The 17,734-nt window shown below is 34.1% G+C and overlaps 1 protein-coding gene across 3 annotated transcripts; it reads right to left on the reverse strand.

The window, feature by feature from the left end:
- Window positions 1–7,923: 7,923 nt before the first annotated feature.
- Window positions 7,924–17,428, reverse strand: LOC106768790 (SEC12-like protein 2). Of its 3 annotated transcripts, none has more exons than XM_022783077.1 (12): window positions 17,307–17,428; window positions 16,174–16,652; window positions 15,720–15,820; window positions 14,233–14,386; window positions 13,486–13,577; window positions 13,226–13,325; window positions 10,134–10,209; window positions 9,932–10,052; window positions 9,656–9,772; window positions 9,191–9,258; window positions 8,390–8,471; window positions 7,924–8,167 (listed from the first exon to the last, which is right to left on the reverse strand). In XM_022783077.1, the coding sequence occupies exons 2-11, from the start codon at window positions 16,492–16,494 to the stop codon at window positions 8,392–8,394; spliced, it is 1,230 nt and encodes a 409-aa protein (XP_022638798.1). In that variant the 5' UTR covers window positions 16,495–16,652; window positions 17,307–17,428; the 3' UTR covers window positions 7,924–8,167; window positions 8,390–8,391. The 3 variants fall into 3 exon arrangements, with proteins under 3 accessions (XP_022638798.1, XP_014509602.1, XP_014509601.1); XM_014654116.2 differs by having other exon boundaries at window positions 8,390–8,474; XM_014654115.2 differs by having other exon boundaries at window positions 7,926–8,474; window positions 16,174–16,601; window positions 17,307–17,418.
- Window positions 17,429–17,734: the final 306 nt, after the last annotated feature.

Consider the following 17,734-nt stretch of genomic DNA (forward strand, 5'->3'; position numbering starts at 1 on the left):
GGGGACCTAAGTGAGTGGTTTTGCACAAGAAGGTGGACTGACTTGTAAAAAAATATTTGAACTCAAAATATAGATTACCATGTCAATACACCTCTAAGTTAAACAAGGTTAGTATATCATGACCAAAACATACATCATTTGTGACAAAACTACATTAAAAATGTCAAAAAGAAAAATTTGCAGTATTGGTTGAGGACCAATGCTCAAATAACTAGGGACCTAGGTTTGTGGGTTTGCATAAGAAGGTAGACAAATTTGTACAGAGATGTTTTAAACTCAAAATATTGATTACCATGTCAATACATGGTAATGAATATTTTGAGTTCAAAACATTTATGTACAAGTCAATTTACTTTCTTATGCAAAATAAAAACACCTAGGTGCCTAGTTATTCGAACACTGGTCCCTAACCAATATTGTAGATTTTTTTGAGGTTTTTGATGTAATTTTGTCACATATGGTTTATGTTTTGGTAATGACATACCAACCTTGTTGAACTTAAGGGTGTATTGACATACTAATGAATATTGAGTTTAAATATTTCTGTAAGAGTTGGCCTACCTTCTTGTAAAAAGCTACACACTTAGGTCTCCAGTTATTTGAGCACTAGTCTTTAAACTAATATTGTAGGATTTTTTTTTTTTGATGTAGTTTAGTCACATATGGTGTATATTTTGGTCATAAGATACCAATCGTGTCGAACTTAAGGGTGTATTGACATGGTAATAAATATTTTGAGTTTACATTTTTTTATAAGTCAGTCTACCTTCCTCTGCAAATCTAGTATTGTAGGCTTTTTTTAGTTTTTGATGTTGTTTGGTCACATATTGTGTATATTTTGGTCATAAGATACCAATCGTGTTGAACTTAAGGGTGTATTGACATGGTAATAAATATTTTGAGTTTAAAACATATTTGTACAAGTTAGTCTACCTTCCTATGTAAAACCAAAGACCTAAGATCTCAATTATTTGAGCACTAGTCTAAACCAATATTACAGTTTTTTTTTTTTTAAGATTTATGTAGTTTTATCACATATGTTGTATGTTTTGGTCATGATATAGCAATCTTGTTGAACTTAAGGGTGTATTGACATGATAATGAATATTTTGAGTTTAAAACAATTATGTACAAGTCAATCTACTTTCCTTTGCAAAACCTCATACCTAGGTCTCCAATTATTTAAGCATTTGTCCCAAACCAATACTTTTATATTTTTTTGAAGTTTTTAATCTAGTTTTGTCAACATATGTATATTTTGTTCATGATAAACCAACTTTGTTGACCTTAAGGGTGTATGGACACAATTTTCAGTATTTTGAGTTTAAAACATTTTTGTACAAGTCATTCTACCTTCCTGTGCAAAATCACACACCTAGGTCCCCACTAGGGATGGCAAAAAAATCCACGAGCACGAGTATCCGTGGGTAAAATCCGCAGCGGGTAGTTACTACCCGCGGATATTTACTACCCACGGGTAACGGGAAGCGGGTATTTTAATACCCGCTTCTAAACGGGTCGGGTACGGGTAGTATACTATCCGACCCACGGGTACTCGCTACCCGCAAAAAATAAATAAAAAAATTAATTTATATATTTTTTTAATTAAATTTAATTAAAAATAAAATAAAATTATATTTTATTAGATTAATATTAATTAAAATTAAATTTTAATTTATATTTAATTTAATTTATATTATATTATATTTTATATATATATATATATATATATATATATATATATATATATATATATATATATATATATATATATATATATATATTGTAATTTTATTTGAAAAAATATAATTTTTTTTTTTGCGGATACCCGTGGGTACCCGCGGATTTTTAAAATATCCGCGGATATTTTTTAAGCGAGTACCCGACGGGTAGCGGGTCGGGTGGCGGGTACATTTTTATCCGACGGGTCGGGTTGCGGGTAGGCACTATCCGTGCCCGACTCGACCCGTTGCCATCTCTAGTCCCCACTTAGTTTAGCATTGGTCCCCAACCAATATAACAGGTACTTTTTCTGAAGTTTTTAATGTAGTTTTGTCAAATATGGTGTAAGTTTTGGTCATGATTTACCACCATGTTTAACTTAAGGGTGTATTAACATGATAATTAATATTTTGTTTAAAACATTTTTGTACAAGTCAGTGTACCTTCCTGTGCAAAATCACAAACCTAGGTTCCCAATTATTTAAGCATTGATACCCCATCAATACTATAGTTTTTTTTCTTTTCATGTTTTTAATGTAGTTTTATCACATATGGTGTATGTTTTGGTCATGAGATACCAACCTTGTTGAACTTAAAGGTGTAATGACATTGTAATCAATATTTTGAGTTTAAAACATTTTTGTACAAGTCAGTCTTTCTTTTCGTGCAAAACGACACATCTAGGTCCCAAGTTATTTGAGCTCTGGTCCCTAACCAATACTGTTTTTCTTTCCTAGTTTTTGATGTAGTTTTGTCACATATGGTGTTTGTTTTGGTAATAATATACCAACCTTGTTGAACTTAAGAGTGTATTGAGATGGTAATGAATATTGAGTTTAAAGCATTTATGTAAAAGTGACTCTACTTTCCTTTGCAAAACAACACACCTAGGTCCCCAATTATTTGAGCACGGGTCTAAACCAATACTGCAGTTTTTTTTTCAAGTTTTTTATGGAGTTTTGTCACATATGGCACATGTTTTGGTCATGATATACCAACTTTGTTGAACTTAATGGTGTATTGACATGGTAATGAATATTTTGAGTTTTTTTGTACAAGTCACTCTACTTTCATGTGCAAAACCACACACCTTGGTCTCTAATCATTTAAGCACTAGTCCCAAACCAATATTGTAGATTTTTTTTGTAGTTTTTAATGTAGTTTTGTCACATATGGTGTATGTTTTAGTCATGATATACCAACACTGTTGAACTTAAAACATTTCTGTAGAAACTAGTCTACCTTCATGTTCAAAATCACACACCTAAGTCCCTAGTTATTTTAGCACTGGTCACCAGTCAATACTGCAAGTTCGTTTTTGAAGTCTTTAATGTAGTTTTGTCACATATGGTGTATGTTTTGGTCATAATATACCAACCATGTTGAACTTAAGGGTGTATTGACATGGTAATCAATATTTTGTGTTTAAAACACTTTTCTATAAGTCAGTCTACCTTTCTGTACAAAACCACTCGCCTAGGTCCCAAGTTATTTGAGCACTAGTTCCCAACCAATATTGCAGGTTTTTTTTAGGTTTTTAATGTAGTTTTATCACATATGGTGCATGTTTATGTCATGATATACCAACCTTATTGAACTTAAGGGTGTATTGACATAGTAATCAATATTTTGAGTTTAAAGCATTTTTGTGCAAGTCGATCTTTCTTCTTGTGTAAAACCACACACCTAGGTCTCCAGTTATTTGAGCAGGAGTCCTTAACCAATAATGCAGGATTTTTTTTCCTGGTTTTTAATGTAGTTTTTTCATATATGGTGTATGTTTTGGTCATGATATACCAAATAGAACTTAAGGGTATATTAACATTGTAATCAATATTTGGAGTTTAAGACATTTCTATACAAGTCAGTCTATCTTTCTATGCAAAATCACACACCTAGGTGCCTAGTTATTTTAGCAATGGTCCCAAACCAATACTGTAGGTTTTTTCCCAGTTATTTGTTCATTATTACACATTTACTTACCTTGTTTTCACCTTCTTGTGAGATAGAATCCATTGCTAGCAAAAAAAAAGTGTGTCAAAAAATAGGTTTTTGTACGGATATAGGCAAATTTGAGTGCCTAATTACGAAAATAGGCAAAAACAAAAAAAAAATTACAAAAATGGGGAAGTCGTGGGGGGGCCAGAACGACTTCCAAAGAAGAAGTTGTGCCCTCCCTGCACGACTTCACACTGTTCACATGAACAGTGGTGAAGTCGTGCACCCCAAAAATGACTTCTGGGCCTGGTAATCGATTACAATGTGGTAAAATCGTGCCCCCCCTGCACGACTTCAGTTTTCTAGGCAAAAATGGGCCTGGTAATCGATTACAGACCCTTGTAATCGATTACCAGGAGGTTTTTATGTAGTAACAACCCTGGTAATCGCTTACCAGTGTTTGTAATGGGCAAAAAGTCCCTGGTAATCAATTACGATGCAGTGGTAATCGATTACCAGCAGGTTGAATGCAATGACAGTCCCTGGTAATGGCTTACTAGTGTGCGTAATAGACAAAAAGTACCTTGTAATCAATTATAGTGTAATGATAATCGATTACCAGATTGTTTGAGTCATTTTATTTGTGTTGTAGAGTCATATTTTATTGAATGAAATTACAATTGGAAAGAAGAAGATAAACTTAGAAACGAAATTTGAAGTATTTTATTCAATTGAAAATTCATTACATATGGATTATAATGACCGGGAAGCAGATAAACTGGACCCATCTCATCTGATATAGGATGAAGAAGGCTTTGAAGCCGAATGCTCCTTTACCATATGCGTTTTTGATCACCCGTATCTTGGAACATTTGGAAATTCCATTGGATGATGAAATTCGTGGCCCACGGAACAGGCATATGAAGATATCGAAAAAATCACTAGATTCCTTTGGATTTCACAAAAATGAAGACGACATATGGGTTCACAAAACTCCTCCTCCTCCTCTTGAAGGCGACAATGAAGCACCTCCTGCACAACAACCACCACCACCGCCCATTCTTCCCCACCAAACTTTTTCAAATGATGACTTCATGAGGGGGATCAATGATCTGAGAACATTTGTGGGGGACAACTTCAACGCATTGAATGAAAGACTTGAACAGCTCGAGCTCAACATGGGAGACCGCTTCGAAACATTGGACACTCGAGTTGGTCATTTAGAGCATGAGGTTCTGCGTCGTCATATTGATCCATATGGTGGACCTTCCTCCTTGATAGTTACCAGTGTTATTGTGTTTGTTTTTACTTTTTATCGTATGTAATGCATTTTCAATTGAATAAAATACTTCAAATTTCGTTTCTGAGTTTATCTTCTTCTTTCCAATTGTAATTTCATTCAATAAAATATGACTCTACAACATAAATAAAATGACTCAAACAATCTGGTAATCGATTATCACTGCACTGTAATTGATTACAAGGTACTTTTTGTCTATTACGCACACTAGTAAGCCATTACCAGGGACTGTCATTGCATTCAACCTGTTGGTAATCGATTACCACTGCATCGTAATCGATTACCAGGGACTTTTTACCCATTACAGACACTGGTAAGCGATTACCAGGGCTGTTACTACATAAAAACCTCCTAGTAATCGATTACAAGGGTCTGTAATCGATTACCAGGCCCATTTTTGCCTAGAAAACTGAAGTCGTGCAGGGGGGCACGATTTTACCACGTTGTAATCGATTACAGCTCCATGTAATTGATTATCAGGCCTAGAAGTCGTTTTTGGGGTGCACGACTTCACCACTGTTCATGTGAACAGTGTGAAGTCGTGCAGGGGGGCACGACTTCTTCTTTGGAAGTCGTTCTGGCCCCCCACGACTTCCCATTGACTTTTTTTTACCCATTCTGGTAATTTATGAGGCAAATTTGCCTATCAGGGTCAAAAAACCCAGAAAATAAAAACTTTACACCCAACAACAATCCTAAAAATACTCATCCATCAAAGAACAAATAACAAAAACGCTGACAAAAAGGACCCCAATACCTAAATCAGAACACAAACCTCCAACGCCCACCAACAACATCACCCATGGCCAATGAACGACACAATCATGGTGATTGTTCCACGAAAGTTCCCAATAACAGACTCAAAACCTCTACCAGAATACAAACTGCGACACCCATGACCAACGCACGATAACAAATCAAAGCGAACCGTGTGGACCAATATTTACTTGACATGTGGCATAGTTAAATTGTTAAAGAAGAGAAGTCAAAATATCATTATCCTATTGTGTTTAATCAAATAAAAGTAAATGAGTTAGAATTATGAAGATCTCATGAGTGACTATATAACTGGTGGAGTGGACCTCAATGTGCTATGCCCAAGTTTTACCACTATCTTTAGATTGTTATATTTTTATATTAATGATAAAGCAAGTTGTCTTTACAATAGGTGATGGATCTACCATATACCCTAAATTATATTACACTCTGTTTCACGATTCACAGATATTCAAAACATTTGAAAAGACCTATTCTATACAACTATCTCTTTTAAAGATATATTTAAAAAAAAAAAAAACTAAAAAAGAATCCAAGTTTTAAAAGCAGGTTATAACATAAATCCTAAAGAAGACCGTCATTATAAGCCTACAAGCCTACATTTAAAGTAATAAAAATCACTTGTTAATCACAAAATATTTTATATGGTTATCATATTTAAAGTAGTTTCAATTGGATTTCTTTTAAAAATATATATATAACAAATAAGTCATTTATGTTCATTTGACACAAACCTCGTCAAGACGTGATGAACTATAATATTTAATAAAAGACTTGTCATTTGGTTGAATAATTTCAGTAACGTGTTCACTCGTCTCCTTTTTAAGTGATTAGATTATTGGATCCTTGAAAGGTTCTTTGATCATGATAGTTTCTAGCTTGTGAAAAATCAAAACCTGGATTCTACATGAGGGCACAACAGAATCACGAGTAGTGGTTTGAATAAGACAATAAGATCATCGTTATCTAAATTATTAATGACTAAGGTTACAATAGTGTAACACAATCTGGCGCAAGAGACAATTATTGAACCTTATCAAATAATAATTTAATAATCATCAAGTTAATTTTAGGAATCAACAATGGACCAGCTGTCAAAAGGCAAAAATTTAGTTAATTTAGGAATAAACCTAATCTTGTTGACTGTGTAAGTGAATTATGTGAATTCTATTGTATCTATATAGACAATGTTTGTGAGTTCTACTAAGCCAAAAAAGGGTTTCAAAAAAAGCAAAAGAAAAAAAAAATACTCCCATTTTTGTTTAGGGTGAGTGTCAAAATTCAACAAAATCTATTTAGGAGTAGAATAATTCGTTTTGGCAAAAACTAAAGAAAAAAAAGAGGTAAAATCTTGATCATGGATGAACTGGTTTCCTTTTCACACTGTTTTCAAATCCCTAGCTATTGGTTTTCTGTTGGTCTTTAAATCTCTAATTTTTGTATGACCATGATAATTATGAATCAAATCTCCAATTCTTGTGTTAACAAAGTTGTGCAATTAACCAATATTAAATTTTACATAATAAAATAATTCATATTATAATGTTTATGTTAACCATTACTATTAATCATTTATACAATATTAACGATTTAAACTTATTTATTAATCCAATTAAAACTACTTAAAATCTAATAACCGAATTAAGATTTTAATACATAAAAAATCATCCAAAATTTTTAACCTATTTTATATTGATTAGAAAGATTTCACATTTATTAACATGTAAAAATAAATAAATAAAATGACACAAAAAGATAAACAGAAAATGTAATAACAGAAATTTAATTAAAAATTATAAAAATTTTGAACACAAAAAATTAATAAAAATTCAATGAAAAATAATCAAATTTATGGAAACTTAATTAAGAAAAAAAATATTATAATGAAACTATTTAATATTTATATTTGACAACGTTATTCATGAGTGATTACAAGATCATTTTTTCATAAATAGTTTACATTATTAATAAATAAAAAAAATACCTTTATTTGCTGTGAATTAAGAATATAAAAATGACAATTACTCTTTATTCTTTCTTCTTCATACTACTTTTGCTTTACGAAATTGTGAATATCGGATAAGCAAACTTTGTTTAACGTACTCGCAAGTAAAATTGTACCACCGTCATCATCATAACTTTTAACCACAAAAGAGACAAGTAAATAATTTACCAACAATAACAGAGATAAGAAAATATATGCTTTCATTAAAATTAGAAGTTTGCAGTAAAAACTCAGCCTTGAAGTCTTCTATATTGGTTGAACCATTTGGCAGAACTGGTAATATGTAATCACACACCTTATGGCAAATATTTATTAGTTTATGGGGACTATTGACTACACCCATGCCTTTGGTGTATTTCTCACTGAAAAAGCTACATAAAAAATAACATCAAAATAGCGAGCAAGTAATGAATAACTGCTCAACTCTACAAGGAAGAATTCCACAACACATGTAAGGTAACGATACAACCCATGTTACATGGCATTTTAGAGAGAGGGTTGTCCAAGAATAACGTTTCATGAAGATGCCAATACAAAAAAAGAAAAAAGTATCAGAAAACCCCTCAAAATGAAAATGCATCAGCACTGAGCAGTGGCATTCACAAAGATGCTAAATGTTTCATATTGAAATAAGCAAAATCTTGAACCTTCATTTTTCAAGTCCTTTCTGGAGAAAGTAAGCAGCAATAGCAAGTAGGATGATAAATACTGCAATCCACAAGCTCAGTCCTCCTTGAAACAAGAGAAAAAGTGAGTCGAGTGCAATATTGACCTTCTATTTGATAACATGATCAAATACAACATTCATTTAGTAAAGTCAATTATATATTTTATTGAAAGATGAGTCTCTAATTTCTTTTGTATCATATTATTTTGTAAGTTACATTTTTTTGGGTGTGCGGTTAGTCAAATTTGGAAGTTGTTACCTTCGACCCTTTATCCAGAAAGTTTTTGGATAAGCTATTTGAATAGAACTTTCAATACACAACTGAAACATGGAAAGGGGGAGCTACGTAACGTGAATGATAAATATTCAACCAACCACGCTACAACACTATATTAGATTACTTATTTTTCCACTTTAAGCTAATATGACCCAATTTCACTTTGCAGGAATTGAAAATTTAGACTGGTCAGATGTTTAAACACGTGCTTTCGATACCTGAGTCTAATACAGAATTATAGACACCCACAAAATTAGTTATATAAATCTTCACTAGCAGGAAGAAGACATCTTTCACACGCAGCGTGCTAAACTTTCTAACTTTTCTGAAACATTGTCATTTCAACCAAAATCCTGGGCTCCTAATGTTCCAGGTTAATTAAGTCACAGATAGGCTGAAAGGACTATACACTATGTACAAAGAGTTCTGCAAAAACAATTATGTATGTGTATAGCAAGAACATGTAGAGTTAATCTGAGAACAAACTATGAAATATACACGTACCATTTGTCTTCTTCTCTTCAATTATTGTTACCCTTGCACTTGAATCCATGGATACCGAAGCCAAAGCCCTAAATACAGAAGCACAAATATGACTACCCTTAAACATGGCATAAGACAGCAAAGGGTTAATGACCATTTTGATATTTCAATGTGGGTGGTCACTGAAAAAACAAAAATTATGATTTAGCCCTGAATGTGTAAAATTTTCAACAATTGTGTGTTGTCAATAAGTTGTAATGTTTAATTCGAACCTGAATGATATCTTTTGAATGTCAATTGGCATTAAGTTGTAATCTTCAAGAATCAATTTGTTAATATAACTGTCACTTTTTATACATTGAGATTAAATAAGAACAGTCCGTCTTTGAGGAACTAAATTGTTACCAGTTTACCTATTTAGAAACCAAAATCATCATTATCGAACATAAAATTTCTACGGAAAATTATATAATACATATTTCAAACCTTGAATCAGGGGAGAATGCTAAAGCAGTTACAATGCCAAGATGAGCCTTTTTTATCATTGTCTGAATTCGCATATTTGTTGAATTTACAATTACAATGTCTCCTGAAGGTGTTCCACTGCATGAAAATCCATCAAAATAGAAGAAATAAGTTTTTGTCAAAGTGCACCTCGAGGTCTGAAAATCACAAAAGTCAAGGCACATTTTCTTCAAGTAGCTTAAGAAAAGATGGGGGTGCCATCTTAAGTAGTAGAAAAATACAGATCACAAAATGTACCATGCAAGAATCTTTCCATCAGCTGAGACATTAAATGCAGAGATTGCATCACGGATAATATGCTTTGAGCCCATCCTTTCCCATGTTTGTGTATTCCAGGTAAGGATGCTTCCACCTTTATCTATAGACAACAATAAAAACTTCGTTCAGTTAAAAGATACAAAAGACAGATAAGATAACTTTTCTCTGAAAAATTATTTACCTGTCATGGCAGCAATATACAAGACTTGAGTCTTGTCATTTGTTTGAGAAAATCTGCAAGAGCTAAAAGTTTCACGCTGCATAAATTCAACAAAATATGATTAGAATACATAGTTATTGACAAAGCAATCACCAAACCAAATATGAGAATAATAGGGGCACATGTTTAATCCTGGAGTTAGAAAGCAGCCTTAATTATGGTCACAAAAACTGCATTAGCTGCAGTCTATGTGGAGGTTTCCTTCATAGTAGTCTTAGGGAAAATATTTAGTCACAGATCTACAAGAGATATAACTTAAATAGTATTCATACAATTTGAACAGTCCTCATGTTACCCCTTGATTTTGTGGGTTTGAGTTAAACCTAAATCCAAATCCAAAAATGATAGCAAAATCTATCTTAAAATTCATTGTTGGGCAACCTTCACTGCCATGCTTGCTGACCTTCTACCTTGCCTTAGTTGCAACCTATTTAGACATTGTCTTAATTGTGGTATCAAGGGTAGTCTTTAGTCTAACAATCCTCAAAAGCTAACTTTTAAAGTGAGAACTGTCCAAGCTTTAATTTAAGTCATGTCTCTCATTAATGTGGGACTACACATCACCCTTGAGGCCAACAACTGAGGTGGGCTACGGGTAGCTACCATTAAGGTGAAGCTAGGCAATATAGAATTTTCCCCACTAGATGTTGAATGCTAGATTTACTTGATACAACATGGTAGTTATGACTTTAAGATTATAACTAATTTCTACTTCGGATAAAGGTAACCTATTTGCCAATAATGACTAGAATGAGATCAAGACATATAGGAGTTATGATACATGGTGAACAAAGTTTCAAGAATAGTTATTATTTGGGATTTCTACTTACTCCTAGAATATATGTTGTTGCCTTTAAAATATTGGATCCTAACCTCTTATTTTTTGTCTCCTTAATTTTTCCCATTAGTAGCCTCTCTACAAGGAAACCAATTCATCTTGTTTTCTTTGAGGTTGCTTTAGGATCCACTGAGCCTGTTATCACAAAACTAGTAAATTCAGACCAAAAGCAATCTGCTCATTACATCTGATAGGTTCTTTAATCAAGAACCTATGGAAAACACACTGCACACCCAAAAACACAACACAGAATACTATATAACCTCGTTGTATTTACTCTCAATCAAAGACTTGAGATTAAAGACTGATAAGAAATATTCTTGAGGGCTTAAAAGACCCTTCTCATGTTCTATTATTTATAGAGATGATCATTTGATACAATAGAGAGATGGAAGGTGAAGGGATTGTCCTAGACTGCTAGGAACAATCATNATAGATAAACCAACACACAACCCCCTACTTTAGGCTCTACTACCTATACTAATCATAGGTAAACTTAATAATTATTCTAACACAAAGAATCGTATACAGAGAGCTTAACCTCCCCCTCTCAGGACAACAAATTCCTGATAAAACTCCTGTTCACCAAAAGTCCCTCTACAATTAAACCCAAAACTATTTATACAAGTTTCTTCTCGCTCTCCCTATCTGCCTAGGCAGTTAGGCTAACTAACTAATATCTCTTCCTTCTCTCATATACTAATAATGGCCTAACATTACTCTCCCCTCCTTCAGCAACCTTGTCCCTAAGGTTGAACTCAAGATATTGATACTGCATGGTTTCCATGTCTTCCCACGTAGCTCCATCTCTCCCTCCGTCTTGCCACTCCACCAAGACTTGTTGCATCGTTTCTTCCCCCTGCTTTGCTGTTATATGAGAGAAGGAAGAGATATTAGTTGGTTAGCCTAACTGCCTAGGCAATTAGGGAGAGCGGGAAGAAACTTGTATAAATAGTTTTGGGTTTAATTGTAGAGGGACTTTTCTAGCTGTGTGGTTCTTGCCCATCAAACCCCAGTAAGTTTACATTTTTCCTCCAATTCTGTTGTATCCCCCCATTGTCGCGACGCTCGTGGTTGTCATTCATTGAGCTACTCCCCCTTTCCGATCCTCCTTCATGATTATTCTGGCCTCCGCCCATCATCCTCATCATTTGTTGCAGGCCATGTCTTATCGCCGCCGTTTCCTCCTTAATTCCCTCCACCGTTATCTCAAGATTATCTAATCTCCCCTCCGAATTGCTGTCCATCGCTGATTTCTCACTCCTCTTGATCCGGCAGGTCGGACCAAATGATAGGTTCTTTAATCAAGAATCTATGAAAAACACACTCTACACCCAAAACACACAACACAAAAAACCTCATTGTATTTACTCTCAATCAAAGAATCGTATACAGAGAGCTTAACCTCCCCCTCTCAGGACAACAAGTTCCTGATAAAACTCCTATTCACCAAAAGTCCATCTACAATTAAACCCAAAACTATTTATAAAAGTTTCTTCCCGCTCTTCCTAACTGCCAAGGCAGTTAGGCTAACTAACTAATATCTCTTCCTTCTCTCATATACTAATAACGGCCTAACAACATCTGTCAAACTGAAAACCTTCCACAAAAAACAGGTATCGTCACTGAGTAAGTCAGAATTATTAATCATAATAGATCAACATCAGCACAAAGCCGTTGGTTGACAGTGATGCTCTCTGACCACTGGTTCAACATGAACCAACCTAAATCACATAAGAAGAACATTTTATTATAAAATATATATTAAACTGGGCCAAGAGATATATTACTTAGAGGGAAGGAAATCTTATGCTATGCTATCAAACAAATGTTTTTAGTCCCCCCCCCCCCCCCCCTCTTACTCTAAGTAATAGATGAATAATCATGTATGTCCTGGATAATAATTGATATAGGAAAATTGTAACCAAATAAGTATTATACAATTTATAACAGCTAAAAAGGTTTTAACACGAATGTATGAAAAAAATATTATGTATCATCCTAAGTCTAGACAAATAAAAATTAAATATAACTTTTACTAGTTAATTGTGATTTATAAAATTTTCATCTCTAAATATTATGTTAGTAGTAGTATGGAGCAAATCCATGACATAACCAAATTTCATCTATTATCAAGAAGACAAATTAAAAAAAGGCACGTAAAGCTATCAAGCCCATGCAAAGTTTATCCAGTAAGATTTAATCAATTGCTCACATTTTCATTTGGTAGAGTAGATAAGACCATTGATGAAGAAATGTCCCAAACCCTGCAGGGGCCACCACTTCCCAAAGAGGCAAGTAATTTACCATCAGAACTGCAATACATGTAAAACCAAACTGTAAGGCAAAATCCTTTTACAATAATGGGGTTTAAAGAGATCATTGCCATCTGTCATTTTTCCTTTATGAATTATAGGTAAATGAGTGAAAGGGTAACACATCTGTGAAATGCTGATGATTATATGCACATCAAACCTGAAATGTAAATCCTTCACAGAAGAATGAGCATTAGATTCGTTGAGAATAACTTCCATGCTAGGCCACTTGAAAACCCTTATATTTCCATCCTGTACTGCACCAAATTACAATATCATACCGCATTTCATTCCTTGATCAAAAAAGAAATTATCTACTAGTTAATGCTTATTTTTCAGAAGAATGAAAGCATTGTAATTATGCAATGAAGAAACTTTAAAGCATATATATGACACGGAATCACTGTCCAATAAAACAAGTTTCTCATCATTTAATATCAATTAGGAAAAAGTGACAAACAAAGACAACATATCACATCATACAATGAATTGAAGAAATTGGAGAAGCATTAGGAAAGGTTACATTTTTAGATTTTGACAGCTTTTGAAGCAATGTTTGACATACAAATTTGATGTTTGTGATCTCTTCAAACTGGTTCTCAGTAAGCACAAACAATTCTTTGATTGAGAGCATATTTTCATTTCGACTTTGTAATACCATTTACTTACATCAAATTCTTCTTAATGAGAATTTCACATTGGTACCATTTGTATGAAGCACCGTAAAACAAGTTTGGAATTTGGTTATTAATCAATTTGTATATATTCATAACTTGAAAATGAAGTGCAGAAATAATTAATTGGTGGAAATGTTTTCCAAAAACCATCTTTCCTTCATGTTGCTAAAAATTAGCATCAATCTTATATTGTTTCTTTTGACTAAAGTAAATATAAAGGAAATCCATACCTCCCCACCAGCAGCTAGTGTAGTACCATCATTGTTGAATGCTAATGCTAATTGCTGTCCAACATCCTCCAACTGCGTGAGCACTTTATCTGACATCTTCAGACTCAACTTATGAATTTCAGAGCTCTTGTTTTGATAATCCCAGTCAAACCATCTATATAAACGAGGCACAATGCTGATCATAGTGTTCTACAGCTAGATGAAATTATAGAACAAAATGAAACCAAAGCTTCTTCTTGGTCTAAAATATCAGTTCAGCATGTAGAATATGGAGTGACAAAAATACCTTTACTTTCCTCTTTCTACTTTATTCTTGTGTAAACTTTATTAAATGAATCACTACTTTCATTTAGTTGGTGGAAACACTAGGGAAATATTTGGACAATTTACAATGGCATACACCAAACATCGAGCTACCAATCCCCTAAAAGAATTTATAAAAATGAAAAGAAAATGATAATTTTCTAGATATTTTTGTACATTGACGCAACAATGTGCTGTTGTTATTTGCCTTTATCTTGTTCTGAAGTAAACAAATTTCCACAAAAAAGAAAAAGAACTAGACAATAGAAACTCCCAAAACTACCAAAACTGGGCAGCTATTTCCATGAAAACTGTTGTTCGGAAAATCTGGCATATTCACATGCTAATTTTGTCAATCAAACTTTGCACTGATACTAACAAGAGCAAAATTCAAGTTGTCAAAGATTCTCTTGCATCATTTCTATGGTCTTAGACAGAACTATTAATATACCATACTGTACAGGGTTTATCACCTTCCAGTTCAATACTCTGTAATATACAATAACAGATAATGTATATAAGTAAAAATTTCTTCAATCTATTTGAAACTAAGTCCTTACATAGTTTGATGAACATGAGTTACTTTCACACCTTAGTCAAGTCCAAATTCATTGAGATTATGAATAATCCTCATCCTAGTTGGTCAAGGTAAAAAGATTATATGATATTGTTGTAATTAGAGGAAATATCTATAGAATCTTCCTAATTAGAAAAAACATATGTACGACCTTTTAGATTATTTTGTTTTCTTATTTTCCTTTCTAGAAGATTAGATTACTACAAATAGAGATAAGGAGAATGTAATTATTATGAATGAAAATAATAAAATCATTCTCTTTTTCAAGTGATATACATAATTAAACTATATAGGGTGCACACAGTTCCTCAGCATTCTAGACAAGTCTTAATACTTGTGAAGCTCACAATTTTGAAATTGTGATTGTATTTCCTACCCTGTATTTCACACAACTCAGTTGGGAGGACGAAAATGAAAATTTATTTGCACATGGTAAAGTATAGATGAAAAATGTTTTCATTTTCTCATTGGTCAACCAAGCATTACTTCTACATCATGTATGCTCGAACTAGTCCAGGTTCGCTCATCCAAAACATTTGACACAGATTTACACCTAGAAATGAATTCTATACAGATATTAAGAAAAGAGGTGATGAGAAGCAAAGACCTGCAAACCTTTGGCGTTTCCATTGCACAAATGAGGCCATCACCCTGGGATTGAAGTGCCATCCTATAAGGCAATTCGGAATCAGTTCCTAACTTAAACACCTGAAATATTGATAAGGTCTCAGACAAAAGAATTTAGTATTACAAACACATGAACATCATCATTCTACTATCTTAGACAAACAAAAAAAATTTAATGCATCCTTTGCTCTCAATTCTAACAAATCTACTTCTTCAAAACACTGCAAGGAATATCAAAATCAAGCAACTAGAACAGATTCCTCACATTCTAACAAAAATACATAGCAGTAATCCACATTGCGTCACACAAAGAAGATCCTAATCCAAACCAGATCCAATTCCTCTAGTTTCGAAATTTTCACCACAAAAATCAAAATCATAAGAATTGCATAATCCGGCGAGAAGCAAAAGGGAAGCAAAAGGAAAATTCGTACCGCTTGGCTGGAGAGAGAATTAGATGCAATATCGAAGTGCGCAATCACCAAAGCATTAGGAATACCACTGCGACCTGCTCCACCGCCACCGGTGAACAGCAGGTAGTTACCGGTGACCGACACAGGCTCCGACTCCGCCTTAGTCGCGGACTCTGACTCCGGTTCGGTGGAGAGCACAGAGTTATGATCGAAATCGGAGGAATCATCGGCAGTTTGAATTTGGCGCGATTTGATAAGATGTTGAGGAATCCAAGCAACAGAGTAGAATGGAACGCCGTATTTCTTCAAGTTAGGAGGGTCTGAGATTTGTCTTTTCCCCATTCTATCTCTCTCAACTTTGGCGTGAATTTGATTCAGCTGCGTCCTGGTGCTTGTTTTGTCAAAGCTTTTTCTGCTATCCTCAATATCAGGGTAAGACCTTTTTCAATCTTTCAAGAGTGCATCAATAATCAAGGCAAACATTAATCAACTCCCTTTTGCTAAAGAAAAAAAAATAACAGGGAAGTTATTTAGAAAATAAAAAGGAGAAATAGGTAAAAGAAAAAACAGAGAAAATATAGATTCTTTTTATGGAAAAAAAAAATATGAAAAAATAGCATAAATAAAGATAATTTAATTGAAAAAATTAAAAGTATTTAAATGGTCTTGATCTTCTTTAGGAATGGGCAAAGCCACACTCTTCGTCCCAAGCAATGCCTTCCTCCGCTGGATCCCCTCTTATTCTCCTATCACGTCGTCTCCGAGCGCCTCCCCTTCTCCGACCTCCTCCTCCCCGCCGCGCCCGCCTCCCTACCGTCCTCGCCGTCAAAACCATCTTCGTCACCGACAACTTCCCGCCAACTTCTCCCTCGACCACACCCCCTTCACCCACACCGGCCTCTTCTCCACCCTCTCCCTCGTGCGTCCACCGCGTCCAGTCCTTCCTCGACTACTCTCTCTTCGGCGATAGCCTCCCGCTCTCGTCCTCTTCCCCCCGCCGGCAACTCCATCGACTCCTTCTGGAACTCAGGTGCGTCCTCCTCCGGCTCCCGCCTCAACAGCGTCGTTTTGCTCCCCCTCTTCTCCTTCGTTCTTCCACTGTTACTGTGCCAAGATTTTTCAATCTCTTTTGAAAGGGAAAGGGAAGAACGTACCTTTGGTTGCAGATTTGCTTCTCTTTCCAGCGAGAAGTGTTCTCAGAACCTTGACAATGGTGGAAGAACCTTCAACAGTTCGACAACGGCAGGATGCGACAGACAAAACAGATAGAAAATTGTGATGGAAAAGAAAATAAAAAAACCTAATTTCTTAGAAAAGAGGAAAACTGAAACCACAGTTAATTGTATTCAAAATAAAATAATTCAGTATTTTTAAAATTAATTTTTAGTATAAGTAGTTTAAGTAGTTTAAGTTTTTTAAGTTTAAAACAGTATAAATAAATTGTAGTTTAAATTTTTTTAGTTAATTGTGCTCAGCTCTAATCTCCTTTATGTTAAGGTATAATATACATGATGATCAAGCAATAAGTATATTTAATAAAGATATTTCTTAAATAATTTTTATTTTAGATTGAAAAAAAAAA

This window comes from Vigna radiata, chromosome 7, assembly GCF_000741045.1.
Source record: "Vigna radiata var. radiata cultivar VC1973A chromosome 7, Vradiata_ver6, whole genome shotgun sequence".
Taxonomy (NCBI): Eukaryota; Viridiplantae; Streptophyta; class Magnoliopsida; order Fabales; family Fabaceae; genus Vigna; species Vigna radiata.